General features: G+C 37.8%; 1 protein-coding gene across 4 annotated transcripts in view; it reads right to left on the bottom strand.

The window, feature by feature from the left end:
* LOC111151603 (slingshot protein phosphatase 2) overlaps nucleotides 1–25,764 on the bottom strand; it is a 242,645-nt gene that overhangs the window by 84,458 nt on the left and 132,423 nt on the right. For 2 of the 4 annotated variants that reach the window (XM_022509689.1, XM_022509691.1), the window contains exon 1: nucleotides 11,785–12,086. The exons of the other annotated variants lie outside the window; for them this stretch is intronic. In XM_022509689.1, the coding sequence (XP_022365397.1) occupies nucleotides 11,785–11,918 (134 nt within the window). In that variant the 5' untranslated portion in view covers nucleotides 11,919–12,086. Of the gene's footprint in view, nucleotides 1–11,784; nucleotides 12,087–25,764 lie in introns of those variants that run through there. 4 annotated transcript variants of the gene reach the window in all.

Here is a 25,764-nt window from a genome sequence, read left to right as displayed (position 1 = left end):
CAGTAAGACAAGTCATATTTAAAAAAAAATCACTCACCTAGGACAAGTTTGCTTTAAAGTTGAGTGGGTGGTAAAGGGTGAGATATTACCAACTTTAATGTACATCAGGTAGGTAAGTTTTTAAAGCAAAAGGGATTTTCCATTTGGAAATTTCCCCCAAAGTGATTTGTAAGAGTGCCATAAAGAACAGCACTGGTATTCAATATTTGTTAATTTTGATTTTAATTGAGGAAGAGACTAGATGTTACTTACTTTTTTTAAAGCATAATAAACATCTTGGGACACTAACAGTCTCTGACAAACAGGGCATATGGTCTTGTTGAGAAGTTCTTCAGGCATCAGAACGGCAACAAAACAGAATTCCAGTAGTGTGGGAATTGTTACTTGAGACTGACCGCAGAAGAGCCACAGAAGTGAACAAGCCTCAACTCACTGATAGGACTGAAGTGGGTTCTCAACAGATATACTCAAGTACTTCCAAGGAGGTAATAAAAAAGTATGATTAAAACAACAATGGCTTTTCATCTTTAAGAGAGATGATAACTAGCCAGTCTACAATCTTTAGTTTTACTTTTTTTTTTTTTAATTTTGAAAAAAAATTACTCTGGGTTCAAATGTATTTACTTGGAACCACTAAGTGGACATAAACGTGAAGTTTCTCTTACATGCTCTCAGTGTGCCATCTTCTCTCAGTGCACTAGAGTATAAGGAACAATGTGCAGAAGTTTTAGTACTTCGTTGTGGCTACTCTTCTTTGAATCAATATCAGTAAACTATCATTTGGGCTTAGTGTGACATAGCATTTATATAGTTCTTGATCTTTATTAATTGATGTATAATTGTAGCCTTACTATGTGTGTAAAAGATCCAGGTCCACTTGCATGGTTTCCATGCGTGCTGGAATTAGAAACTAAGGACCTGTCCAGTGCTTATAGAACGCTAAATAAGTTAAGTCGTTAATAGGCAACCAGACCATTAAACGGGTAACCAAGCCAATAAGAACAAGGACAAATAGTAATCAGCACACTCCACCCCTCAGAGCTCACCCTACTGTAAATATTACAAGCTCTCTGTGCCATGGGAACCACGTTGCCTACCACATGATGCTGATGTAATAATATCTAGAGCTAAGCACCTAGAGGAAGCAGAGAAGGAGGTTTTTGCTTTGAATTACTTTAATATGCTTTTTTCTTTTCTCTCTCTCTCTCTCTCTTTTTTTAACCATAAACCCACTAACAGATAGTTTAATGATTTCTGTTCTTATGCTGCCTGTGGGGATTTCACACTGTGCTCCCAGCCACTGGTCCTGACTCATTAACAATACTGTAAAATTGGCAGCCTCCCCGAATAAGCTATGTAAAGTCTGCAAATGTTAGTTACTGCACTGTGTACTCAGTGGGTACTCGATAAAACTTGATAAATTCTGCCCATGATATACAGAAATATGCTCACAGCAATACCCTAGAGAACGCAGTCAGTCTACACAAAAGCCTTTCTGGATTCTCCTTTTTATCGCAAATGATTAATAGTCCCTCACTGAAAATTAACTATTGGTAATACGGCCATAACATCTGCCACAACGTCTTCCTTTTCTCTCACCACTCAAGTACCCTTTATCTTTGTTTATACAAATCAAGACATTTAAGACAGGGAGAAATAAAGGTCAGAGTCACAGCTCAAATCCTACTTCTGTAATACCTTACTAATTGGCTCATTTACAATACCTTTCTGTCCTTTGAATACTTATAGCACTGTTTGTACCAGTCATTTGGCACTTAGCATGTGCTAAATTGTTTTCTTATTTATCCTTTTAGTGACCTGTCTTATATCTTCAACAGACTGAGCATCCTGACTATAAGAACACAAGAATGTCTTATGTTTCTTTGAATCTCCCACCCTTTGCCCAGAGTAGGTGCAATTATGACAATCATGCAAATGATAGAATTTTACCATCAGGCTGGCTTACCACTCTGTATTCTCATTCTTTCCCCTATATTTTAGCTTATGTCAAAAGAGCAAAAATATTAGCTACCATTTACTGAGTGCTATTAGAAGTACTTCACAAATAATCACATTTAATCCAACAGGTATTCTAAGTTCCCCTTTATTAATGAGGAAACACAGCTCATAGGTGGTGAAACTGAATGGGACTAAGGTCTATTTCTTTGCTCTCTTTCTTTTCCTTTTTTAAAAGCTTTTATTTGTTTATTTGACAAGCAGGTGGAGTGTCAGGCACAGGGAGAGGGAGAAGCAGACTTCCTGCTAAGCAGGGAACCAGATGTGGGACTCGATCCCAGGACCCTAGGACCATGACCTAAGTCGAAGGCAGACGCTTAACCAACTGAGCCACGCAGGCACCCCAGGTCTGTTTCATTCCAAACACCAAACTATTACTATTAGTAACAAGAACAAATGGCAAGTAAGATTCTGAATATGTGACCCATGAGACCTTTTAAGAATTTTTAAAGAGACTATTTAAGGAATGAGATGCTTTAAGAATTGATTGTGAAATTTTACTGGAGATGGATGAGCATCACAGAGGTGGGATTGACAGAATGATCTATATCAAATTTGGTCAAAGGGATGTCAAAGAAGTTCAGTTTCACATACTATTTGACCTATTTCATTCATCTCCTAGGAACAGAAATATACATTGAGAATTTACATCCCCTATAGAGGCTGCAACTTTTCAAACTACAGCTCCCCACAAAAAGTAATAGAAAATTAAAAATTAACAATAAAAGAAAATGAAAATATTTTGGTGCTTATGGAAACTGGGTATATTAACCTTAGGAGAAATACAGCATAAGTGACTGTTCCTTCAACAAAATGGGTTTGAATTGCATGAGTTTACTTACATGTAGATTTTTTTCATGAAATATATTGGAAAATACTTTGGAAATCTGTAACAATTTGAAGAAAATCACAAATGAATCATGTGCATAGAAAAAGTCAGAAATCATTATAAGGATATAGTATAAGGGCTTCTGGGTGGCTTAGATGGTTAAGCGTCTGCCTTCCGCTCAGGTCATGATCTCAGGGTCCTGGGATCAGGCTCCATGTCGGGCTCCCTGCTCAGTTGGACATCTGTTTCTCCCTCTGCCCTCTCTCTCTCTCTGTTTCTCAAGTAAATAAATAAAATCTTAAAAAAAAAAAAAAAGACTATAGTATATAATACATATACAAAATAGATGTTAATTGGCTGTTTATGTTATAAGTAAGGCTTCTGGTCGATAGCAGACTATTAGTTAAATTCTGAGGAAGTTAAAAATTATGCACAGATTTTCTATGCCTGGTGGGGGCGGGGGGTTGTGTGGGTGTGTGTCAAGGCTCCTGACCCCCACTTCATCAGGGGTCAACTGTAATTCTAAGTCTTCCACATCTAAAAACCATTACAACTTAAAAAACCACAACACTCTAAAATAGGCTAACACAAGTTTCTCTTTATTTGAGAGTAATTCAAGCTTCTGGATTCTGTTGCTTTAACAGACATAACTAATGCCAAAACCCTCAGGGTACTAAAAGAGGGATCACACCCCTCTAAAAACAGATTAATGCAGAAAAGAAGAGTTGCTCAATTTGTACAAATCTGCAAAAAAGGAAGTAAGCCCAAATTTGCCCTTTGGTGTGCAACACAGGCCATCTATTTATAAATCATTTGCTACATCCTTTCCAAATCACAGGAACACCTAAAAGGCCTTGATGTTCTTAGCACATTTCTTCAGGTTAAATCTAATTATATTAGTGGCAGCAACATCCTGCATCATTCAACAATGCAAAGCTAACTTTAGCCCTATCTTAAAGTAGTTAGGATACCAATTATTTTTCTTTCACCTTAGAAATTCAGAAACATTATGTGATAGCATCTACACCACTGTTCTTTAGCCCCAAGGCAGTTTAACATATGGTAATTAAGAGGACTCACATTTACGGGAGACACCCAAGAAGAGATGTGAGCAACATGATACGAAGAGTTTGGACCCCTCTATTACTCCAAGGTCCAACAGCTCTTGGAAACAGAGAACGAAAACATCCTTAATTATTAGCTTTGGGCAGTGGTTTCTCAGTACTCGTCTAAAGAAATTGGTCAATTTTAGGAGTGATTACACATAAGCACACAAGCTAAAATGTAGTAATTTAAGGGGAAAAAAATCCACTCTAGGTTAATCAAAAAGAAATTCTGACGTGAAGATATCACAACTTCACCATTCCTGTTCATTTTCATTGTGCAGATTTACTCTTCAGTTAACTTGGTTAAACATCGTTTAAATAAGGCCAAAGTTGAGAGTTCTTTTTTTTCCTCCTTGGCTCCAAGCCAATTACTGCTCTGACTCTAAACAAATACAAGTGTGGATAAAACCACACAAAGTTATCACCACTAATGAAAACATAATGCACCTTTATACTCTGGCCACAGATCATTAATCTTCTCTTCATATTTGAAGGCCCTAACACCTACAAGATTCACTGATATAAACTTATTTGATCATCTTTTAAAAGACAGTCTACTTTTTAAGGCTATTTCCTCTATGTAAGAATCAGATAACTCCAGAAACAATATTAATTTAAAATTAAAGAAAAAGAAACACCTAATGACTCTTTTAAATATTAGTATTAGTCTCCTTACCCATCAAAGAGAAGACCTTAAATCATAAATAAATGCCTGCTTTCAATTATGTTTGCCCATTTCTGTAAAGGACAAGATCTAGATTTAAAAAGTATCATGGATAATAATTACACTTATTCAATGAGAACAGACATTTAAAAATTTGAAAGGCGGGGTGCCTGGGTGGCTCAGTGGGTTAAAGCCTCTGCCTTTGGCTCAGGTCATGATCCCAGGGTCCTGGGATCGAGCCCCGCATCCGGCTCTCTGCTCACCAGGGAGCCTGCTTCCTCCTCTCTCTCTCTGCCTGCCTCTCTGCCTATCTGTGATCTCTGTCTGTCAAATAAATAAATAAAATCTTAAAAAAAAAATTTGAAAGGCAAAGAAAAAAAATGTATAAAATTGTAACACTATGGGTAGGACCTCTTGGTTCTAGGCTTTTAAAACACATATTCTGCTAAAGAACTGTCTCAGATCTAGAAAAACATGGAAGGCTACACCTAAATTATTCTACAAATCAGACATAAGTTGGAGTAAGAGAGCACCAAAGATTCGACAAATACTCAAAAGCAAAAATCTTAAATAATAGTACACCAGGGGCACCTGGGTGGTTCAGTTGTTAGCCATCTGCCTTTGGCTCAAGTCATGATCCCAGGGTCCTGGGATCAAGCTCCACATCGAGGGTCCCTGCTCCGAGGGAAGCTGCTTCTTCTCTTCCACTCTCCCTGCCTGTGTTCCCTCTCTTGCTGTGTCTGTCTCAGTCAAATAAATAAATAAAATCTTAAAAAAAAATAAAAATAAAAAAATAGTACACCAGATCCAGCAATCCGTTAACAAGTAACACAAACAGTGTGTAAGGATGATTTAAAGTTAAATCATTCCAATAGATGCCCAAAAAGCATTTAATGTAATTTAGTAACTATGCATAAAAATGTTTGATTAGGTATACAGTTGACCCTTGAACAATGTAGGGGTCAGGGGAACCAAGCCCACAGGAAGTAAAAAATCTGCAAATAACTTCTGACTCTTCAAAAACTTAAGAGTCTACTATTGACCAGAATTCTGGCTTACGAATAACAAACAGTCGATAATACATATATTTTTTTAAAGATTTTATGTATTTATTTGAGAGAGTGAGAGAATGCACAAGGGGACAAGGGGCAGAGGAAGAACCAGACTCCCCACTGAGCAGGGAGCCCCACATAGGGCTCTATCCCAAACCCCAGGATCACGACCTGAGCCGAAGGCTGACACTTAACCAAGGAAGCTACGCGGATGCCCCAATACATATTTTGTATATGTATTATACTGTATTCTTACAATAAAGTAATCTACAGAAGAGATTATTAAGAAAATCTTAAGGGAGAGAAAATACATTTGAAGTACTGATTACTAAAAAAAAAAACCCATTTATAAGTGGTCCCACATAGATAAAACCCATGTTGTTCAAGGGTCAACTACATATAATAGGAAATGTCGTCAACTTGATAAATGGTCTATGCCAGAACCTAGAACACACAATACACCTATTTACAAAACATAAAAAACATTCCTTGTATAATGGAAAACAAGATATGACCATAAGCATTGCTACTATTTAACATTACATTAGACCCCAGCCAAAGCAATGAGTTTATAAACATTCAGGCAAAACTCATTTACAGGTGACATAATCATCTATCCAGAAAAGTGAAGAAAATCAATTTAAAAATCTCCCAGATATGAGGACCACGCAAGAGTTCAGCAAGGTGGTCTGATACAACAGCAAATATAAAAAGTAATAGGAGCACCTGGGTGGCTCAGGGTCCTAGGATTTTATTACATAAAAATTAAAAACTTTTATAACGAGGTGCAAAGTTAAAAGACACACAATATGCTGGCAGAAGTATTTTTGCCATATATTCAGGACATACAGAGTACATAAAAAAGAAACGAATACCAACAGAAAAAAAATGGTCCTAAGTACAAACATGTAAATAAGAAAATGAAAAAGACTAATAAAAAATATAAAATATACTTAAACCTCTATAATAATGAGGAAATTGTAAATAGAGAAATATTTAAGAGCAGAGGTCCTGGAGTCAGACTGCTTCTGCTTGCATCCTGGTTGTATTATCTTAGACAAGTTACTCAACATCTCTGTGCCTCCCATCTGTAACTGAGTGTATCTAACTCATAAGAAGAAAAAATTAGACAATATGAACAGTATTCAAAATAATGCCTTGTACATAGTAAGAGTTTAATAAAAAATTGCTATTTAATATTGTTATTAATATTACCAGGGTTGGCGAAGGTATAGTCTTACAGCTGTTAAGAGCAAATTGGCAAAGCCTTTTTAGAAGGCAGTTTGGCAGTATGCATCAAATATTTAACATATACATACCATCAGACCCAGAAATTCCACTGCTAGAAATTTATCTAAAGAAATGGTCCCACATGTATACGAAGATATCAGTACAGTGTAGAACTGCAGAAGCTCTGTATTTGGAGACAGGAAATGCTGGTTCTAGTTTCAGTTCTACCAATAACAAATCATAACTGCTATGCAAAAAATCACTTCACCATTTTAATTTTGTTAGTTTATTACTCCACAAAATGTGGGATGATGACTTGCCCAATCTGCCTCAGAGGAATACTTTAAGGATGTGGTTCTCAAAGTGTGGTTAGTTCCTGGACCAGCATCATCTAGGAACTTGTTAGAAATGCAAATTATCCATCCCACCCAAGACCTACTGAATCAGAAACTGGGGGTGTGGGCAGCAATCTGTGGTTTTTTGTTTTTGTTTTTTTTGGGGGGGGAGGAGCAGAGGGAGAGTAAGAGAGAGAATCTTAAGCAAGCTCCAGGCCCAGGCCCACATAGGACTTGATCTCAACACTCTGAGATCATGACCTGAGCAGAAACCAAGAATCAGATGGTTAACTGACCAAGCTCCCCAGGTGCCCAGACAGCAATTTGTGTTTTAATAAGTTGTCTACATGACTCTAATACAAGCTTAAGTTCAGAAATGAGCACTTATGAAGTCACCTGGATAACTACAGAGCAGAACGGAAAGAGTACTAGTACTAATACTACTTGACACAAAAATTAAAATAGTTTCCACCTTTCAGTTTCACAAAAAGTTATGTTTTGGATAATCATCTGGATATGTTCCTGGTGCTAAGCTTGAGCTTTAAAAAGCCTTGAAATGAATCTAGGAAATCAAGCTCATATATGAAATCCAGTAATAAATACAAGTATTTGAGGTCAAGGATAAAAAGTTCAACATAACCTGTTTAACAAATCAAGCAATGGCCCCAGCACTTAAATTCTAAGATTTCTGATCAGAGGTTTTCATAATGGGAAATTATGATTTCCGTTTTAATGGTAGTCTATGCCAGCATTTTATCTAATAATTCTTGATCTTTCTCTGAACTTTGTAGGACACAAAAATAGCCACCTATTTGATAAGCTGCTTAGCATATACCAATCACTAGAAGGCCTCTTGCTTAGAGGCCATTTCTCAGGGATTGAATGCTGGCTCTCTAAAAACAAGACAGGCTGCCATATTGTTCAGAAATTCTGATTTCTATTTTATTAGAAAGTATGTGTATATACTCTTAAAGGGTATGGAACTTTTCATGATTATTTGAGTAGTCTGATCTAAGACCCCTGAAATTTGATTACATGATGCTCTGGGCTGCTCGCATATTTTTTTCTAGTAGGACTTAAATTTATGACAGTAACCATTCTTAGTTTCTGGAGTGACTTTAATCACTTCTTAATGTCCTTCATTGATACTTCAAAATTAACTCCATATTTGGTGAGTTTTATGCAATGACAAAGGGAGTCCATAATCTAATAATGATGATATAATCGCCAATAAAATACAGGAATACCCCGCTATTCTCTAATTTCATCTATATATAAAGCAGCTGAAAGTCCAGAAATTAGAGTGAGCCTGTGAAATCACCAAATAGGTGTCTAAACACCACATTCTAAAGGTCATGAACTTTCTCCATAGGAGAGCCTCCTAGGATCTCACTCTACTACTCCAGCCTTTTTCCTTTGACAGAGATCTCATAGGGTTTGTTACTTGGTTTCTAAACCCACAGCAAATCTGAGGTAGCAAATGAGAATAAAATAAGTTCTTATGAGTGGGTTCACAGCAGTGACAAGAGAAACATCTGGTTAAGACTAGTGATGTGTCAAGGTACCCCCTTCTGCAAACATCCACTTAAATTTTTTTTTGAGTCAGTCTTCACTTAGGATCCTAAATCATTAAATCTTTTAGTTGCTCCCACCAGTTGCTGCTATTTATACATCTGGCATGACAGGGATATGCTCACACCAGTTGAGCTTTACAGTAGTAAGCCTTAGAAATAATACTTCCTTTTAGGAAAGAGATTAACTTTTTATAAGATCACCTTACTTTCAGAATCTTGTTTTAAAAATATATTTATCTGCACAACATTTTCATACAATCTCAAGGTGTTTACTAACTTCCTAAAGCCAATTCATAAAACTATGGGTGACCATGGACCCTAAATTAAAAACTTTTGCATTATGTACCCAAAATGCATGTTTTAACAAAATTTTTGGTTTTATTTTTATCAGAATTATCCCTAAAGATTTTTTAAATGATGATGAACTCAGTGACACTATAAATGCAAAATAAAAATGATGGCTAACTTAATATTAATGGATACATTTTAGAAGTGAAATTTGGATATTAAGTCTCTTGTAAGAAAAAAAATAAGTGGCAAAAGACAAAAACGAAAGAGAAATAGTCTGCAAATTCTTTAAAAGATTGTCCACCTTAGCAAATCTTAGTGTAGCAAATATGGTTTTCACTAAGTGAAAATGTCAGCAGTTAAGGGCATTTCCTAAGATTAAGTCTCAAAAGTGGCCTTGCAACTACTAAGAATATAATTTTTACAGTGGTTGAGAGCACCACTGTGGGAAACAGATCTGGATTTTCTAAGGAGAGTTTTGTCATTTACTAGCTATATGGCCATAAGCAATTACTTAACTTCTTTAAGTCTCAGTTTCATCATCTAAATAAACATAAAGTTGCTGTTATGATTAAATGAGACAGTATACATTAAACTCTTAGCACAGTGACAAGCAGTCAACAAATGGAAGCTATTAGTTATTATTTAATTTCAATTAACTCGTTTTTTTGTGCAGGGATTTATAGTTTGCAAAGTATTACTGGCAGATATAATCTCTTATGATCCCCTGGGGTAGGAATTTCATTTTATAGTGGAAGAAACTGAAATCAAATGATTTACCCAAAGACAGTAATTAGTAGGAAAAGAAATTTGGGCTTAATGTGATTCTACTAGGAACTAAAACTCAAAATTCCTTTTCCTCCCAAAAGCTTAGGAGCTCTGCCTTTTAAATTGTTTAATCCTTTTTAAAATTGCAGTTAAATATACACAACATAAAATTTTCCATTTTAACCAATTTAAAGTGCCTTTAAATATAGTCACATCGTTGCGCCACCTTCATCACCATCCATCCTCAAAACTTTTTCTTCTTTCTGAAATGAAAGTCAATCTATTAAACACAAACTTCTCATTCCCCCTCCCCCAACTCCTGGGGATTACTTGAGGTACCTCATATAAGGGGAATCACACAATATTAGTCTTTTGTCACTAACTTACTTCACTTAGAATAATGTCTTCAAAATTCATCCATATTGTAGCATTTGTCAGAATTTCCTTCCTTTTTAAGGCTGAATAATACTCAGTTGTATTACATATACTGTTTTGTTGTACCCATTTATCTACTGATAGACATGGGGGTTGCTCCCACTATTTTTTTTTTTTTTTTTTTAGTTTATAAAGTTATTGTTAACACTATTATTTTGATATTGGTTATCCAGTTTCAGATTACTCCCTCCTTTCCTTCTCTTCTACTCTTTTTTTTTTTTTTTTTTTAAGAAAAAAGTGCAAGTAAGTGATTGATTTAATTCTGTGGAGTTTACATTCACAGGAATAAAACCACTTTTTTATGTGTGGCTATTTTTTGTAGGAGCTCTACCATGAATCAACACAAAGGAAAAAAGCTGAAACAAGTGAATTTAATTTGATTTGGTGGGAGAGCAAACCATTAATTAAAACAATAAATTAGATGTAAGGTTATTTATAAATCACTTAACATGATAATCTTGGCACCTTTAATAAGAGATAATAGAAAGTTTCTGTTGTTGGACATTAAAAAAATGTTTTTCAGTGTTGACCTGGGAAGGACCGAGAAGTGCTGCTTAAGTACGGCTAATCTGGGAAAACCTCAGTAGCCACTCGGGAGTGAGTACTAATATATTACAAAGACCAAAACTGCTGCTACCTAAAGTAACCCTAAACCACTCCACTGGTTTAAGGATGCAGCTTGAATAGATGGGAGCTCCTCTACTTTGCGCTTTATAACCGTGAGGCGTGATTAATCACAAGCTTCAGCACACACTTCTCAAAAACAGCTAAACCACAATGGAAGGGAAGGACAACAACTCCAAGAGACATCAAAAACAGCGACGATTTAAAGATGCGTTGAATCTTGCACTTTCATGAATGAGGACGTGCAAGCAGACTTGTACTACAACAGGGGTAGACTAAAAGTAAAACAGCCAAACTACTGAAATCCAATTTTCTGAAATAATTCCAGACTACAACCAGCGGGAGTGAAGAATGGACAGTCTTCCTTTGTGTTAGCGGCTTGCAACAGAAACCTACAGTCACACGCAAACTTATTTCAAACAACGACAAAAAACCCCCAAACAACAAACACGAGAGCTTGATCACACCAGGACCCGAATGGGAGTCCAAGCGTTTCCGGGCGGCGTTTCAGGAGCTACAGAGGGGCCTCCACCTCTGGAGTCTCCAGCTCGACTGTCACTCAGTCACCACAGACAACATCCCAGGGACGACTACACTTTCAGATTCCCTCAAAAAGTTTACCAGAAATTCTCGCAAATGGTTCTTCAATCCGCCCAACCCCCAGGGACACATTCTGCCTCCAAGAATTATCCCACACCTCCCCCCCCCACTATACCCCCGGACACTTCGAAACCACTAAGCCCGCAGGGTGCGATTTCGCCCTCGCTTCTTTGCTTGCTCCCCAGGATGCTGGGGAAAGCGGCTGCTGAAAAGCAAACTTTCCCAGCTTTCGTGGAGGGCGGGAGGGCGCGCGGCGCACTCACAGCTGGTTGATGGCATTCTGCGAGATGACCGCATTGGCGGAGAAGTAAGGGATCATGTCGGGGCCACCGAGGCTGCAGGTGCAGGCGCAGGCGGGGGACGCCTTCCTCTCGCGGGCCAGCGTACTCAGGGTCATGGAGCCAGCTCAAGGCGCACAGCTCCGCATCCTGGCCCCCGCCTGGCTCCGGCACAAGACGCTCGCGCTGGGCTCCGTCGGGCCAGAGGCGCGGGCAGCCCGGGCTCCCCGCGTCCAAACTGGGCCCTCCGGGTCGCGCGGAGGCAGTCGCCGCAGCCCTAGGGCTCGGCTTTGGAGTCTGGGAGGCTGGGCGCCGCCAGCAGCCTGCCCCAACCCGCGTCCGGGGCGGGGCGCTGCGGCGGGCCGGCTCAGAGGGCGGGGAGAGTCGCAGGAGCCCAAAGGGTCGGCCCTTTGGGTGCTCCGCCCCCAACCTCGGGGCACCCACCGGATACCGCTGCGTGCACCTCCGTTTGTGGGTAAGGGTGGGCACCAAGACGTTGCGGCTCGCGTTAAGGACTGAAGCGAGCCTGGGGTGGGCAAGAAAGGCCAGCGTTTCTTGGGAATGTTTCCGTAAGTAAGGTCCGCTTCTTGAACAACTCTACACATTGAAACCCCATTTTTCAAGTGTTCTTAAAACTTCGAAAGGCCGTTCATTCACAAATGTAACGAATACTTACCAACGGTTTTCAATGTACTAAGGCCAGGGAAATTCAGAGATAAGCTTTTTTGTTTTGTTTTGTTTTTTTAAGAGGGGGTGGGAGTAGAAGAGGGAGAGAGAGAGAATCCCAAGTAAGCTCCACCCCATCCGGATTCAGGGCTCATCTCACGACCCTGAGATCATGATCTGCTCCAAAATCAAGAGTGGGAGGCTTAACTCAAAGAGCCACTGACGGGGTCTCTGGTTTTGTTTTGTTTTGTTTGAAGCAAAACAGCTTAAGCTATGATGGGGAATAATCCTATTTACATTGTCCATAACAACTACTGACCTTTGTAAATAAATTTACAAATTGTTGGCTTTCCCAACGATTCTCCAAACCAAGGATTCACAGCCTTAGCTACACATAGGAATCACTTGTGGGGATTTTAAACACCCCAATGCCTGGCTGCACCCCAGGCCAATCAAATCAGAATCTCTTGAGTTTGAGATCTTAGACATCAATATTTTTCAAAGTTCCCTGGGTGACTGCAATGCACTGCCATGGTTGGTTACTATTGTGCCAAATGATCTAGGAGAGAGAGAGACAGGCTAGAGAGTATATCCGCACTTTACAGATGTAGAAATAAATATCCAGGGTCCAGCCAGATGACCTCACTTGTAAGTGACATCACTAGATATGAACCCCAGTTTTATGACTTCTGTTTTAGGTGGGACTTTTCCTACCAAGCCCTATACCCTGATACTTTCACGAGATTAAGCTTTATCATGTTCCTAACAGCTCACCGAGCAATGCCTTTCACCTGACCAGGAACTAACTCTTCATAAAATGAAAATCTCTTCAGTGTCTCTCCTGCATCCTATACAGTGGTCTACAAAACGGGTTGGCATGCTGCAGGTACTCAGTAAAAGTTGGTTCCCTCATCTCTTGCCCTTCCAGTCTCATCAGACCAAAAATTTTTAGGCATGTGCATTTTATGGTTTTCTGACTAAATTATAATACCTGACTAAATTATATATCAATAACTGTCTTTGGACCTAGAGCCAGAATTAGTAATAATTTTTAAAAATGACTTCACTATCCTATTATAAGACAAGAGACTAAAATTAGAAACAAGTCACTTTAAGACTCAACATACGCTAGAATCAAGAAGAAACAAGTCTTTGTTTTATATAACTTTTCAGATCTCTTTTCCTTTTGGGAAATTTGGCAATTTTCTAAATACTAGAAAGGAAATAATCAATCTAAATTATACATTTTATGCCTAAAACCAGAAACTCTTTTGTTAGTTTATCGTTCCATAAAACTTAAAGTTGTTGCCAAGGCATTGAGAGATTTGATGAAATATTGCAAACTCATGCTGGAAATAGGGATCTAAGTTTCCTACAGATCTGGTAATAGGAAAGAACCAGTTGGCAAGTGAAGAGTTAATGAAAGGTCTGGAGTCCAGTGCATCATCATCTTCATCCATCTCTAGTAAGGAAAGTGTTTGAAAGATTTATTCAGGCTGTGTCAGCAGGCACCCAAATGGCAGTATAAGAAAAAATCTGCTGATACACCCCAAAATAAATTGCTTTAAATATCTGGCAAACTTGCCAGTTGCAAACTTCTTCCAGGCTGTAATTTATTACAGCCTCCTGGCAATGATCAAAAAAAGGCAGCAGACTGTTTAGAAGAGCACTGTTAAGGTGAGTCCAGTTCCTTTCATGACAGCAGAGATGGGATTTTATTGAAGTCAGTACTAAATGATGCTGTTTATGAAAATGATGGCATGGTAATAATCTATATCTGTCTGAAAAAGAAGTCAGCAGGAAATGTATCTTACTCAATTCGCACTTAATATCTCTGGCATTTACAAAACGCTAAAGATAAGGATTTCATAAATATGTATATTTGTCTTTTATAGATAGGTTCCTGTAGTGACACCCCAGAAGTGCATAGTCTTTTTCCCCTCAAAAGACCTCTGCCAGTGCCTGTTCAGCGGAGTCTATTTTAACACCCCATCCAGGCCTTTTCAAAAGCTTTCAAAGTTAAATTCTCGCTTTGAACTGTAAGATAGGAAATTGGGAAAGTGCTAGAACGTGCTTCATAATTTTTTTTTTTTTAAGAAAAAAACTAAATCATCTTTGCAAACTGGGGTACTTTTAAGGGAACAGTTCTTTCTGCTACTGTCTTAAAAAGCTGAACAAATTCCCTTTCTTTTCATGATCTGCAGAGTGTCAAAATGTCAATCAATTTAGTTTCAGCTCAATTTAATCCTTTACTCTCCACTGTCAGGAAACAAGGCTCTAGGGAGCAAGCTCTCTGTACCCAAGCATCTAGGAATTCAAAAATGATTCCAAATTAGACTGAGCAACATGAAATAAACTAAGCTATTTTTCTACTCCACATGAAGTCAGAAGGGGTTTTAAAAAATCTGCACAAAGGCCCCGAAGAAAAATTGCTGCGTATCTTCATACTCTTGCTTGAGTTAGAAGATTTAAAATACATTTTGTCATGTCATTTAATGACCATTTCAAGGCTCAGAAATATGAATATTTTATTTTTTTAAAGATTTTATTTTATTTTTTTAGATTTTATTTACTTATTTGACAGACAGAGATCACAAGTAGGCAGAGAGGCAGGCAGAGAGAGATCGAGAGAGGAGGAAGCAGGCTTCCCGCTGAGCAGAGAGCCGGATGCGGGGCTCGATCCCAGGACCCTGGGAACATGACCTGAGCCGAAGGCAGAGGCTTTAACCCACTGAGCCACCCAGGAGCCCCAGAAATATGAATTTTTAAAATGTTATTTGGCTCTTCACAGCATTAGCTATGACCAAATTAAGTTTTTATAGAATTATATGTTAAAAATATTAGATGCTTTTAATTGCACTACTGGGTATTTACCCTAAAGATATAAACGTAGTGATCCGAAGGGGCACGTGCACCCGAATGTTTATAGCAGCAATGTCCACAATAGCCAAACTATGGAAAGAACCTAGATGTTCATCAACAGATGAATAGATAAAGAGGATGTGGTATATATATATACAATGGAATACTATGCAGCCACCAAAAGAAATGAAATCTTGCCATTTGCGATGACATGGATATAACTAGGGTATTATGCTTAGCAAAATAAGTCAATCAGAGAACGACAACTATCATATGATCTCCCTGATATGAGGAAGTGGAGATACAACATGGAGGGTTTGGGGGTTAGGAAAAGAATAAATGAAACAAGATGGGATCAGGAGGGAGACAAACCATAAGAGACACTCACTGTCACAAAACTAACTGAGGGTGACAGGGGGAGGGGGATAGGGAGAGAGTGGTGGGGTTATGGACATTGGGGAGGGTATGTGATATGGTGAGTGCTGTGAAGTGTGTAATTCTGTGGCGATTCACAGACCTGTACCCCTGGGGCTAATAATACATTATATGTTTATAAAATAATAAAAAAATTAAAAAAAATTAGATGCTTTTAATAGATGTCCCTTGTATCCATAGGTGCGTCTGTCACTATGTCTTCATGTGTCTCTCCTTAAGGTGTAAACATTGTAAACCAGAGACTTATTTGCTGACCAAATGGAATTCTAGGACAGACAGGAAAGTGCCCTTAAATATGAAGGAAGTGGGCATGTTTTTAATGCTGAACAAAATTTCAACCTGGGTGGATCACTTGAATGGAAGGTAGCTAATGAGCTAAAATGTGATTGTGTTAAACTGCCAAAAGCAGTAGACTAGAAACCAGAGGACCTAAGCTCTAGTTCTAACATGCCACTTACTAAACTAAGATTTTGGCTAAGTCATTGATTTTCTTTCTTTCTTTCTTCCTTTCTTTCTTTCTTTCTTTTTAAAAAGATTTTATTTATTTATTTATTTGAAAGAGACAGAGAGAATGCACACAAGCAGGGGGAAGGGCATAGGGAGAGGCAGGTTCCCTACTGAGCAGGGAGCCCTGGTGTGGGACTTGATCCCAGGACTCTGAGATCATGACCTGAGCTGAAGGCAGACCCTTAACGACTGAGCCACCCAGGCATCCCTAAGTCATTGATTTTTATCTGTAAAGTGGGATAATAAAACACCAAGGAAAGGTCCTTAAATCTTTTTTTGTTAAAGTCGGGCACTTAGGAAAGGAATTTCATTCAGCCTAGAAATCTTGAAAAATGCATTTAATTTACTTAAGATAAACAGTCATTTAGTTCAAAGCAGTAGAGTTGAACAGTTAAAAATCCTAACTTTGGTTTATATAGAAAATAGAATATTACTCAGCCATAAAAAAGAATGAAATCTTGCCATTTGCAATAACATGGACAGACCTACAGGGTATAGTGCTGAGTGAAATCAGTCAGTCAGTCAGAGAGAGAGAAATATCAATGGTTTCATTCATATATGGAAGTTAAGAAATAAAACAAATGAACAAAGAAAAAAAATAGACGAACAAAAAACTGGACTCTTAAATACAGAGAACTGGTGGTTGCCAGAAAGGAGGTGGGGGGGGATGGGTGAAATAGATAAAGAGGTTTACAGTACACTCATCTTAATGGACACTGAGAAATGTATAGAATTGTTGAATTATGATATTGTACACCCGAAACTAATATAAAGCTGTATGTTAATTATACTTGAAAAAAAATCCTAGCCTTGGAATTATTAGGCTGGGTTTGAATCTTAGTGTCACCATTAACTGTGAATTTTGGATAGTCGCTTAATCTGTGGCTTATTATTAGTACCAAATTTATGAAGTTACTATGAGGAATAAGTTAATAGACTTAAAGTACTTAGAAAGAGTGTATGGCACAAAAATCTATACTTGGGACTTAATGGCTCTGTCAGTTCAACAGAGTTAAGAGAAAAGTTGGGGAGACTGCCCTTCAGAAATAAAATCAGAAAGTTGGGAGTCTCCAAAGAAGTATCTTAGATCAGAGTGCATGACTGTAATAAATGTATTAATTAATTAGATTTTGGTTTTTTAAGTAATCTCTACACCCGAAGTGGGACTTGGACTCACAACCCGGAGATCAAGACTCACATGTTCCTACCAACTAAACCAGCCAGGTGCCCTTAAATCTTTTGATTTTAATTTTTTTCTGCTTCTCTAACTCCTCCTTTCATCTTTTTTTTTTTTTTATTCATCTTATCTTTTGACTGTTTCTTTGAGGTAAAAACTCTTAATAGGGAAAAAAAAACCCATGTGCCTTTCTTCAGGTCATTAAGAGCTGAGTGTATATATGTTTGTGTGTATGCTGGGGGTGGGCAAGGGCCTTTGTCTGGCAACCCTGAAGTAAAGTTGACTGTACATTTTAATGCATTTGTTGAAGAAGTTAAGATGTTGACTAGAAATAATACTCCATGCTCTTTCCACCAATCTGAAAAACAGCCAAAGCAGGCAACATTGAAATGTCAATGAGTCTGAAAGCAGAAGTTCTAGATTCTAGTTACTTTACCTATGGGCAAATTTTAATCTGTTCCAGCCTCAGTTTCTTTTTTTAAAAAATTTATTAATTTACTTGACAGACAGAGATCACAAGTAGGCAGAGAGGCAGGCAGAGAGAGAGAGGAGGAAGCAGGCTCCCTGCGGAGCAGAGAGCTTGATACGACGGGCGCGATCCCAGAACCCTGGGATCATGACCCCAGCCAAAGGCAGAGGCTTTAACCCACTAAGCCACCCAGACGCCCCCTCAGTTTCTTTAATCTTCAAGAGGGGATGGTAACATTTACCTCACAGTTTTAGTTTTACGTAAGTGCTTTTTGAACAAGACAGTGTGAAATTCTCATTATTACCATTCATAAATTGGCCAATCAGCTTCCAGTAACAGAAAGCTAGTTGTATTTGTTTGTATTTGGGATGAGAAGTTGATGAATGAATGGAAATTAAAATACATACAAACTTCCCTAATGTACCATCCCAATTCATCCAGGAAGTATTCACCAATATTGTTTGCCAGGCAATTAATTATATTGACTTAATATTGGATTTTGTAGTAATGTGAGATCTGTAGTGTTTATTGGATTTTTTGTATTTACAAGCTCTTATTATTACTTAAAGATTTTATTTATTTATTTGAGAGAGAGAGACAGCAAGAACGCACAAGCAGGGGAAATGGCAGAGGAAGAGGGAGAAGCAGGCTCTCTGCTGAGCAGGGAGCCGGTCAAGGGACTCGATCCCAGGGCCGTCATGACCTGAACCGAAGGCAGACGCTTAACCAGCTGAGCCATCCAGGCGCCCCTGTATTTACAAGCTTTTAAATAATAGTATTAACTTATATAACTTTATTTTAAAAATACCTAGTCATAAGAAAATATGATTATATCTGCCTATTTATATTTTTATGTTTTCTCCAAGGGCGTAATCTACAGAAATAAATAGTAAATTAATCCCCTGAGTGTCAAAAGGGAGAAAACCAACACTTTAAAGAGTTAGAAAACAAAAAGCCTGTTACCTGGAGTAGCACAACATTCTGTCTCCTGTTAATCTGTAAAAGGCTAGGATGAAACTCTCAAGATAATATATCCAAGTTGCTAACTTGTTGCCCAGATAGCACCAAGAGGTATCTCACTACACTTAGTCAAAGGCACTCTTCATACAATACAATAAACCAAACTCTGTAAACAAAGGCTCTTAAAAGCAATCGTTTTGTAATCACCATGTGGCTAATAGCTTTATTTAAAAGAGTATCAGACAATAGTTTTAAACACTGGATAGAACAATGACACTGAACCCTTGTAGTCCTTTCCATGGAACTTTCCACCATAAGCGCAATGGGAAATACTGAAAAGATCTGCATATCAACTCCACGAGAGGCAATCTCTAAGGCATTCATCCCCCATGGTCTTAACCACCATATGCTCCAGTAGGAAGAGATGCTGAAATGCTGCTTTCTTCAGGCTACAAAAGTCCCACATGCTATTGTTTAGTAAAAATAATAGGCATTTATAGATCACTTTTCACATCCAACTCATCTTATAAAACATTTAACCATTTAATCTCTATTCTATCTCTTTTAACATTTTATTTATTTTAAAATTGTTTTAACATTTTATTTATTTTTTGCATTTTCTTTTTCTTTTTTTTTTTAATTTTATTAAGTTATGTTAGTCACCATATAGTACATCATTAGTTTTTGATGTAGTGTTCCATGATTCATTGTTTGTGTATAACACGCAGTGCTCCATGCAATAGGTGCCCTTCTTAGTACCCATCACTGGGCTCATCCATCCATACCACCCCCCAAAACCCTCAGTTGTTTCCCATGGCCCATAGTCTTTCAGGGTTTGTCTCCCTCTCTGAATTCTCCCCCTTCGTTTTTCCCTTCCTTCTCCTAATGTCCTCCATGCTATTCCTTATGTTCCACATATAAGTGAAACCATATGATAACTGTCTTTCTCTGCTTAACTTATTTCACTTAGCATAATCCCCTAGTTTAAAAAAATAAAAGCAACAGATGCTGAATGATTAAAACTTTTTTTGCCCGTTTTAAAAAAACTTTATTCATAAGGTAATTCATAAAGGTATTCATAAAGGTAAAAAAAAAAAAAAGTCACTCTTCTTATCCCCATTATCCTACTCTCAGGGATGACTGTTAATCTTTCCCGAAATTTTCTGTGCATATGTAAACATTAATATATTGTAGCTGCCTTTTAAGAAACACACATGCACATATGCATAGAATTATATTATATGCATTATACATATTATTCTGCTTCTTGCTTTCCCCTCCACTTATCACTACATCTTAGACATTTTCCTATGTTTATATAGATTTCCCTCAGTCTTTTAAAGGAGTGTATAGTGTTCTATTTTACAATTATATATACTTTATTTAAACAGTCTTCTACTGATGGACATTTTAAGATGCTTACAGTCTTAACCATTACATACAATATCATTATGAACATACTTTCATGCAATTTTTATGCATGCATGTGAATATATTTCTAGGATTTATGCCTAGAGGTGGAACTGGCAGTTAAACTATTTTAAACATCTTAGGAATTGTTAGATAGGGCTAAACTGTCCTCCTGAAAGGTTTAGTTTTTAATTTTCCCATGGAATCTTAATGCCTCTTATCCGTGATCTGTTAAATTAACTCAGGGTCCAAGATCCTCTTCTTCTTTTTTTTTTTTTTTTGATCACAAGTAGGCAGAGAGGCAGGCAGAGAGAGAGGAGCGGGGAAAGCAGGCTCCCCACAAAGCAGAGAGCCCGACGCGGGGCTTGATCCCAGGACCCTGGGATCATGACCTGAGCCGAAGGCAGAGCTTTAACCCACTGAGTCACCCAGGTGCCCCCAAGATCCTCTTCTATACCCCGTCTTTTACATACTACATTGAATATATATATGTGTATATATATATTTTTATATATATGTATGTATGTATATGACACATGCTTATGGAGAGAAACTAGAAAAATAGACTTAATTTAAAGAAAAATGAAAAACTGTACTATGGACATTGATTTCAAAGAATTACTTAGACTATAACAAATATATGTAATACTTAAACTACTTTGAAGATAATATAATTTTAAATTCAGAAGATATTTTAGGATCTTGTTTGATGCTAATTCTCTAGAACATACTATAGGTAAATGAGCCAAATGTGGCTTTCAATGTCCCGAATGGGGTGAGACGAGAGACAGAAAAACAGAAAGTTAATTTGGAATTAACCAAAAAGTGGAGGCTAGAGGAACTGAGAAGGTTTTGAAAATAAAAACAATAACTGACATTTGTCGAGCTGACATTCATGGTGCACCAGCATGCAGTATCTCACTTAATCCTCACAAACAGCTCTGTGATTCTATTCTTATCTTTATGAGGCTCAGAGAGGTTGAATCATTTGTTTAAGGTAATATAACAGTATTACAACCCCAGCCAGTTAGACTGGCTCCAGAACCTGTTTCCTTAACCAGTACTCTACACTGTCTTCATGATGATGGAGGTTCACTATGGAACAGGTTAAGTCTGAAAAGTTCTACTGCCAACAGGAAGAACTGGAGACCTTACTTACCTTACAGCACTTGGTATTTTCTCCTCTGTTTGATCCTAGCTATGCCTGGCAGGTCCAGGACAGTAATAGGGACCTAACCCAGTACTAAATATAGCAGTTAAGATCTTCTGGCTGTTGTATATCAGCCTTTTGCTACCAAACCCCTTAGAACTCTGCATTTCAAGCTAATACTCATCACAAGACATTTTCCAAGGCATTTGTGGCTATAGTTTTTTGTTTGTTTCCCTAGTTTCTTTACACAGCATCCTCTGTGAAGGAAGCATTTAATGTATTTGTGGATAATGGTGGCATCATCATCTTATTTGATGTTTGAAATAAACCTACTTGCTAGGCAGGTAAAGAAAAAGTTGAACCACACTAATAATCTAGGTGATAAGAAGCTCAGACTCTAGGTGCAGATGTGTCTAATTCATCCTATATATTGTCGATAGGTTGACTAAACTCAGTTGGACTAATTTTTAATACCTGTACACCAGGCACTTTCTAAGATACTATTAAAATGACACTAAATACTTTTATAATAATTCCTTACTCAGAATCCCCAAATAGTCCCTTATTCTCTTCCAGAACAAGCACAAACTTTCACTTCTAGCTTTCAGATCCTCCATAATTTAAATCCTACTATAGTCCAGTCCTAATGGCATATTACCCTCAATTCCATTCCTTCTCCAAAACAATCAGTATAACTATTTTTTTTTACCCATTCTCCCAAGACAGATCTTTGCTAAATTAGGTTTTTATACTGTTCTCCTCTATCTGAGTATCATACTCCTCTCTGTTCAAGTTGTTCCCTGAGACCACTTTTACCTAGCCTTTCAAGTTATCCATGTAGAACATATTTCTCAAGGCCTTGTTTCAATTCTCAGGTCTTTCAACAATTAGAAACCCTATAGTGTTTTCACATTCATCCTCACTGATTCTCATTACAATCCTGTGTACAGGTAAGCAGAACTAGCTGGGATTATCAGCTTCATTTTACAGATGAGGAACCTGAGGCTCAGAAATAAAGGAACCTGCCCAAGTTTATACAGCAAACGTCAGAGCTAGGATTTGGACTTACATCTTCTGATTAAGTCCAATGATCAATTCCTTGTTTATAGTATGCTAGGAAACTTTTCTGACTCCTTTAGAATTTATAATCTATATTATTATTCAAGGTTTTCCTCTGCATTTTATGCTATATAACGCATCTCTTGGTGAGAGCAAATCAGACACAGTAACTCTCTTTTGTGAACTTCACAGACCTTAGCACAGTGCTAGGCAAGTCTTAAGCATTAAATATATTTGGTTGATCCCTTACACTGCACCCTACTATAGTTTTCTTAGGGTTCTAGATAAATATTTCCTGAAGGAATCAATACATTAGTGATCTCCCTCATAGCTGGTATAAGGAGTGGCCCCTAAGCCTCCTTTTCACTGCCTCATTTTTCTCCTGCTCTCTCTTTTCTGATAGATAGATGCCTCCTTCACACAGAGAATCCAGTAGAAGGCCTGGAATACAACCCAGTTAGGTAAGGGCTTTATTTTTATTTTCAAGCCTGTCCTAGACTTTCAGGAGCCAAAAGTTCAAATCGCAGCAGGATTGATTCAGCCCTTTCACAAGCAATTTAGTACTATGCAGTTTGTTTAGACTGGTCAAGTTTCTCCGTCCTGGCTGAACAGCATCATTATCTCCTCGAGCTTTCATGTATCAGCTTCCCTGGCCATATTTCACTTTCCATGTCTTTCTTTTCTAAAATCAGGTGAATATGCAAAATCCATACTTATACAATTATACCCTTTTCAAAAAGCAAGTCAAGTATCTTCAAGGAATTTAAGTACAATACAGGAAGTTCTTCTCTCTGGGTTCGGCAAAACCTAAGAAGTATGCAAAAGTTATACTCCTCAGTGCTTAGTAGAAAGGGGGTATTTTGTATCATTCTTCAGCTAGTGCACCAACTGAGCAAAGATATGGTGTTGTCAGATTCTATTTAATCCACCTCAGCTGGAAGGCCATCTAGACAATGGATCTTAAGTAAAGTGAAAAATACTTTGCCAAGGGAAAAGAAAACGAAGTAGCAAATATTTTAAAATTTTTTTTTTAGAGATTTTATTTATCTATCTGACAGAGATCACAAGTAGGCAGAGAGGCAGGCAGAGAGAGAGGTGGAGGCAGGCTCCCTGCGGAGCAGAGAGCCCGATGCGGGGCTCGATCCCAGGACCCTGGGATCATGACCTGAGCTGAAGGCAGAGGCTTAACCCACTGAGCCACCCAGGCGCCCCAATATTTTAATTTTTAATTGCAAAATATTTCAAACATACAGCAAAGAACAGAGAGGATAACAAATAGCCAGATACTCAATAGACAGTACTATCACATTCTAACATTTTACTCTTTGGATTTAAAGAAATAAAACATCACAATTGAAGCCTTTTGTGAACCCTTTCACCCTGTCTGTACATGTAGGTATTCTTCCTAAATTTGATGTTCATCTTTCCATTCGTGTTTTTATATTATATTTTATACTATGCAAAGAGCATATTTTTAAAAAGATTTTATTTATTTACTTGAGAGAGAGAGAGAATGAGAGAGAGCATGAGAGGAGAGAGGTCCGCAGGAGAAGCAGACTCCTTGCTGAGCAGAGAGCCTGATGTGGGACTCGATTCCAGGACTCCAGGATCATGACCTGAGCTGAAGGCAGTTGCTTAACCAACTGAGCCACCCAGGCTCCCACAACATATTTTTAATGTAAAATTCATTCAGAAAGTTGTAGCTTGTAAATCCTTTAAAATATTTCTTACATAGTACTACATAAACTAGATATAAAAGAATAAATAAAAAATTTTTCCTGCTTAAAACTTCTAGTCCAGGATGGATAGGTGAGTAGATATGTGATAAATTCAAGAGCGCAAAATGCTAACTGTGAATCCAGGAAGGGTGTGTATTGGGGTGTTTACTGTACAGTTCTTTCAATTGTCTGCTTGTTTACTTTTTTAAAAAATAAAATGTTGGAAAAATAAAACAGGGGTGCTGGGTGATGCAATGGGTTAAACCTCTGACTCTTGGTTCAGCTCAGGTCTTGATCTCAGGAGCTCCACTCAGTGCAATCTACTTGAGATTCTCGCTCCCTCTCCTTCTGCCCCTCCCCCAGCTCATGCGAACATGCACACGCTCTCTCTCAAATAAATAAATCTTTAAAAAAATAAATAAACAAAACCCCTAGTTCCTGTTTTGTCTAAAAACCTCAGAGAGGAATAATATCAACTGGTTTTAGATACTTAAGAACCTGGTATACTTATAGAAAACAATAATTAGGCTTGATAGTCTAATTACTGTTTAAGCTCTTGCTTTACGGTATCTAATGGATAAAAAGAGAAAAGACCAGTCCCTTTAAAATTTATCTTCAAATAGTCACTTCTTGTAAAGTAGTTATTTCAGCTTTGACTTTTCCATCCTTTTCTGGAGAGTTCACGAAATGATTTCAAATGATTTTATAATCCCCTCTTAACATGGTTTAAGCCCAGAGCTGGAAAACTATTTATGGTTGATAGGCAACCCAAATAAAATGAATATATTAAATAATTAAAAGAGAAAACTTTTAAAAGTTTGTTTTAAAGATTTGAGAGAGGGAGAGAGAGGGAAAGACACTCAGCATGGGGAGACTTTCCACTGAGAGTGACCCTTTGCAATACCTGACTCGATCCCAGGACCCCGAAATCATGAGCTGAGCTGAAGTCAGCCACTTAACTGACTGAGCAACCCAGGTGCTCCTAGAAGTTTTTTTTTTTTTTTTTTTTTTTTTTTAAGATTTTATTTGTTTATTTGACAGAGAGAAATCACAAATAGGCAGAGAGGCAGGCAGAGAGAGAGAGAGAGGGAAGCAGAGCTCCCTGCTGATACGGGACTCAATCCCAGGACCCTGAGATCATGACCTGAGCCGAAGGCAGGGGCTTAACCCACTGAGCCACCCAGGCACGCCAACTCCTAGAAGTTTTTAAAAGGTTTTTGTAGTTCCCCTTATAAACCTTCTAAATGAACTCTTATTTTAGGAAAATGGTCTATTACAAACTGACCATGAGAAGAAATATAAGAGATTCATTAATGATGAAAATACCTCTACGATAAAACATTTATGTAACAGTACTTTGCCTATTTGAGGTTTTTTCATATTTCTATATTATTTATGCCTCATAATAAGCATGCTAATTTTTTTTAAAGAGGAAACTGCGTCTCAAAGAAGGAATCTAAGGTGATGCAACCAATACAAACATACATCTTCTAACTCCAATACCAGTGCTCTTTTTACATAATTGAAAACGATGGAAGATACATTTGGCTTT

The sequence above is a fragment of the Enhydra lutris genome, unplaced genomic scaffold (genome assembly GCF_002288905.1).
Source record: "Enhydra lutris kenyoni isolate GAN:26980312 unplaced genomic scaffold, ASM228890v2 scaffoldscaffold26, whole genome shotgun sequence".
Classification (NCBI taxonomy): Eukaryota; Metazoa; Chordata; class Mammalia; order Carnivora; family Mustelidae; genus Enhydra; species Enhydra lutris.
This window is presented reverse-complemented; position numbering and strand designations above follow the sequence as displayed.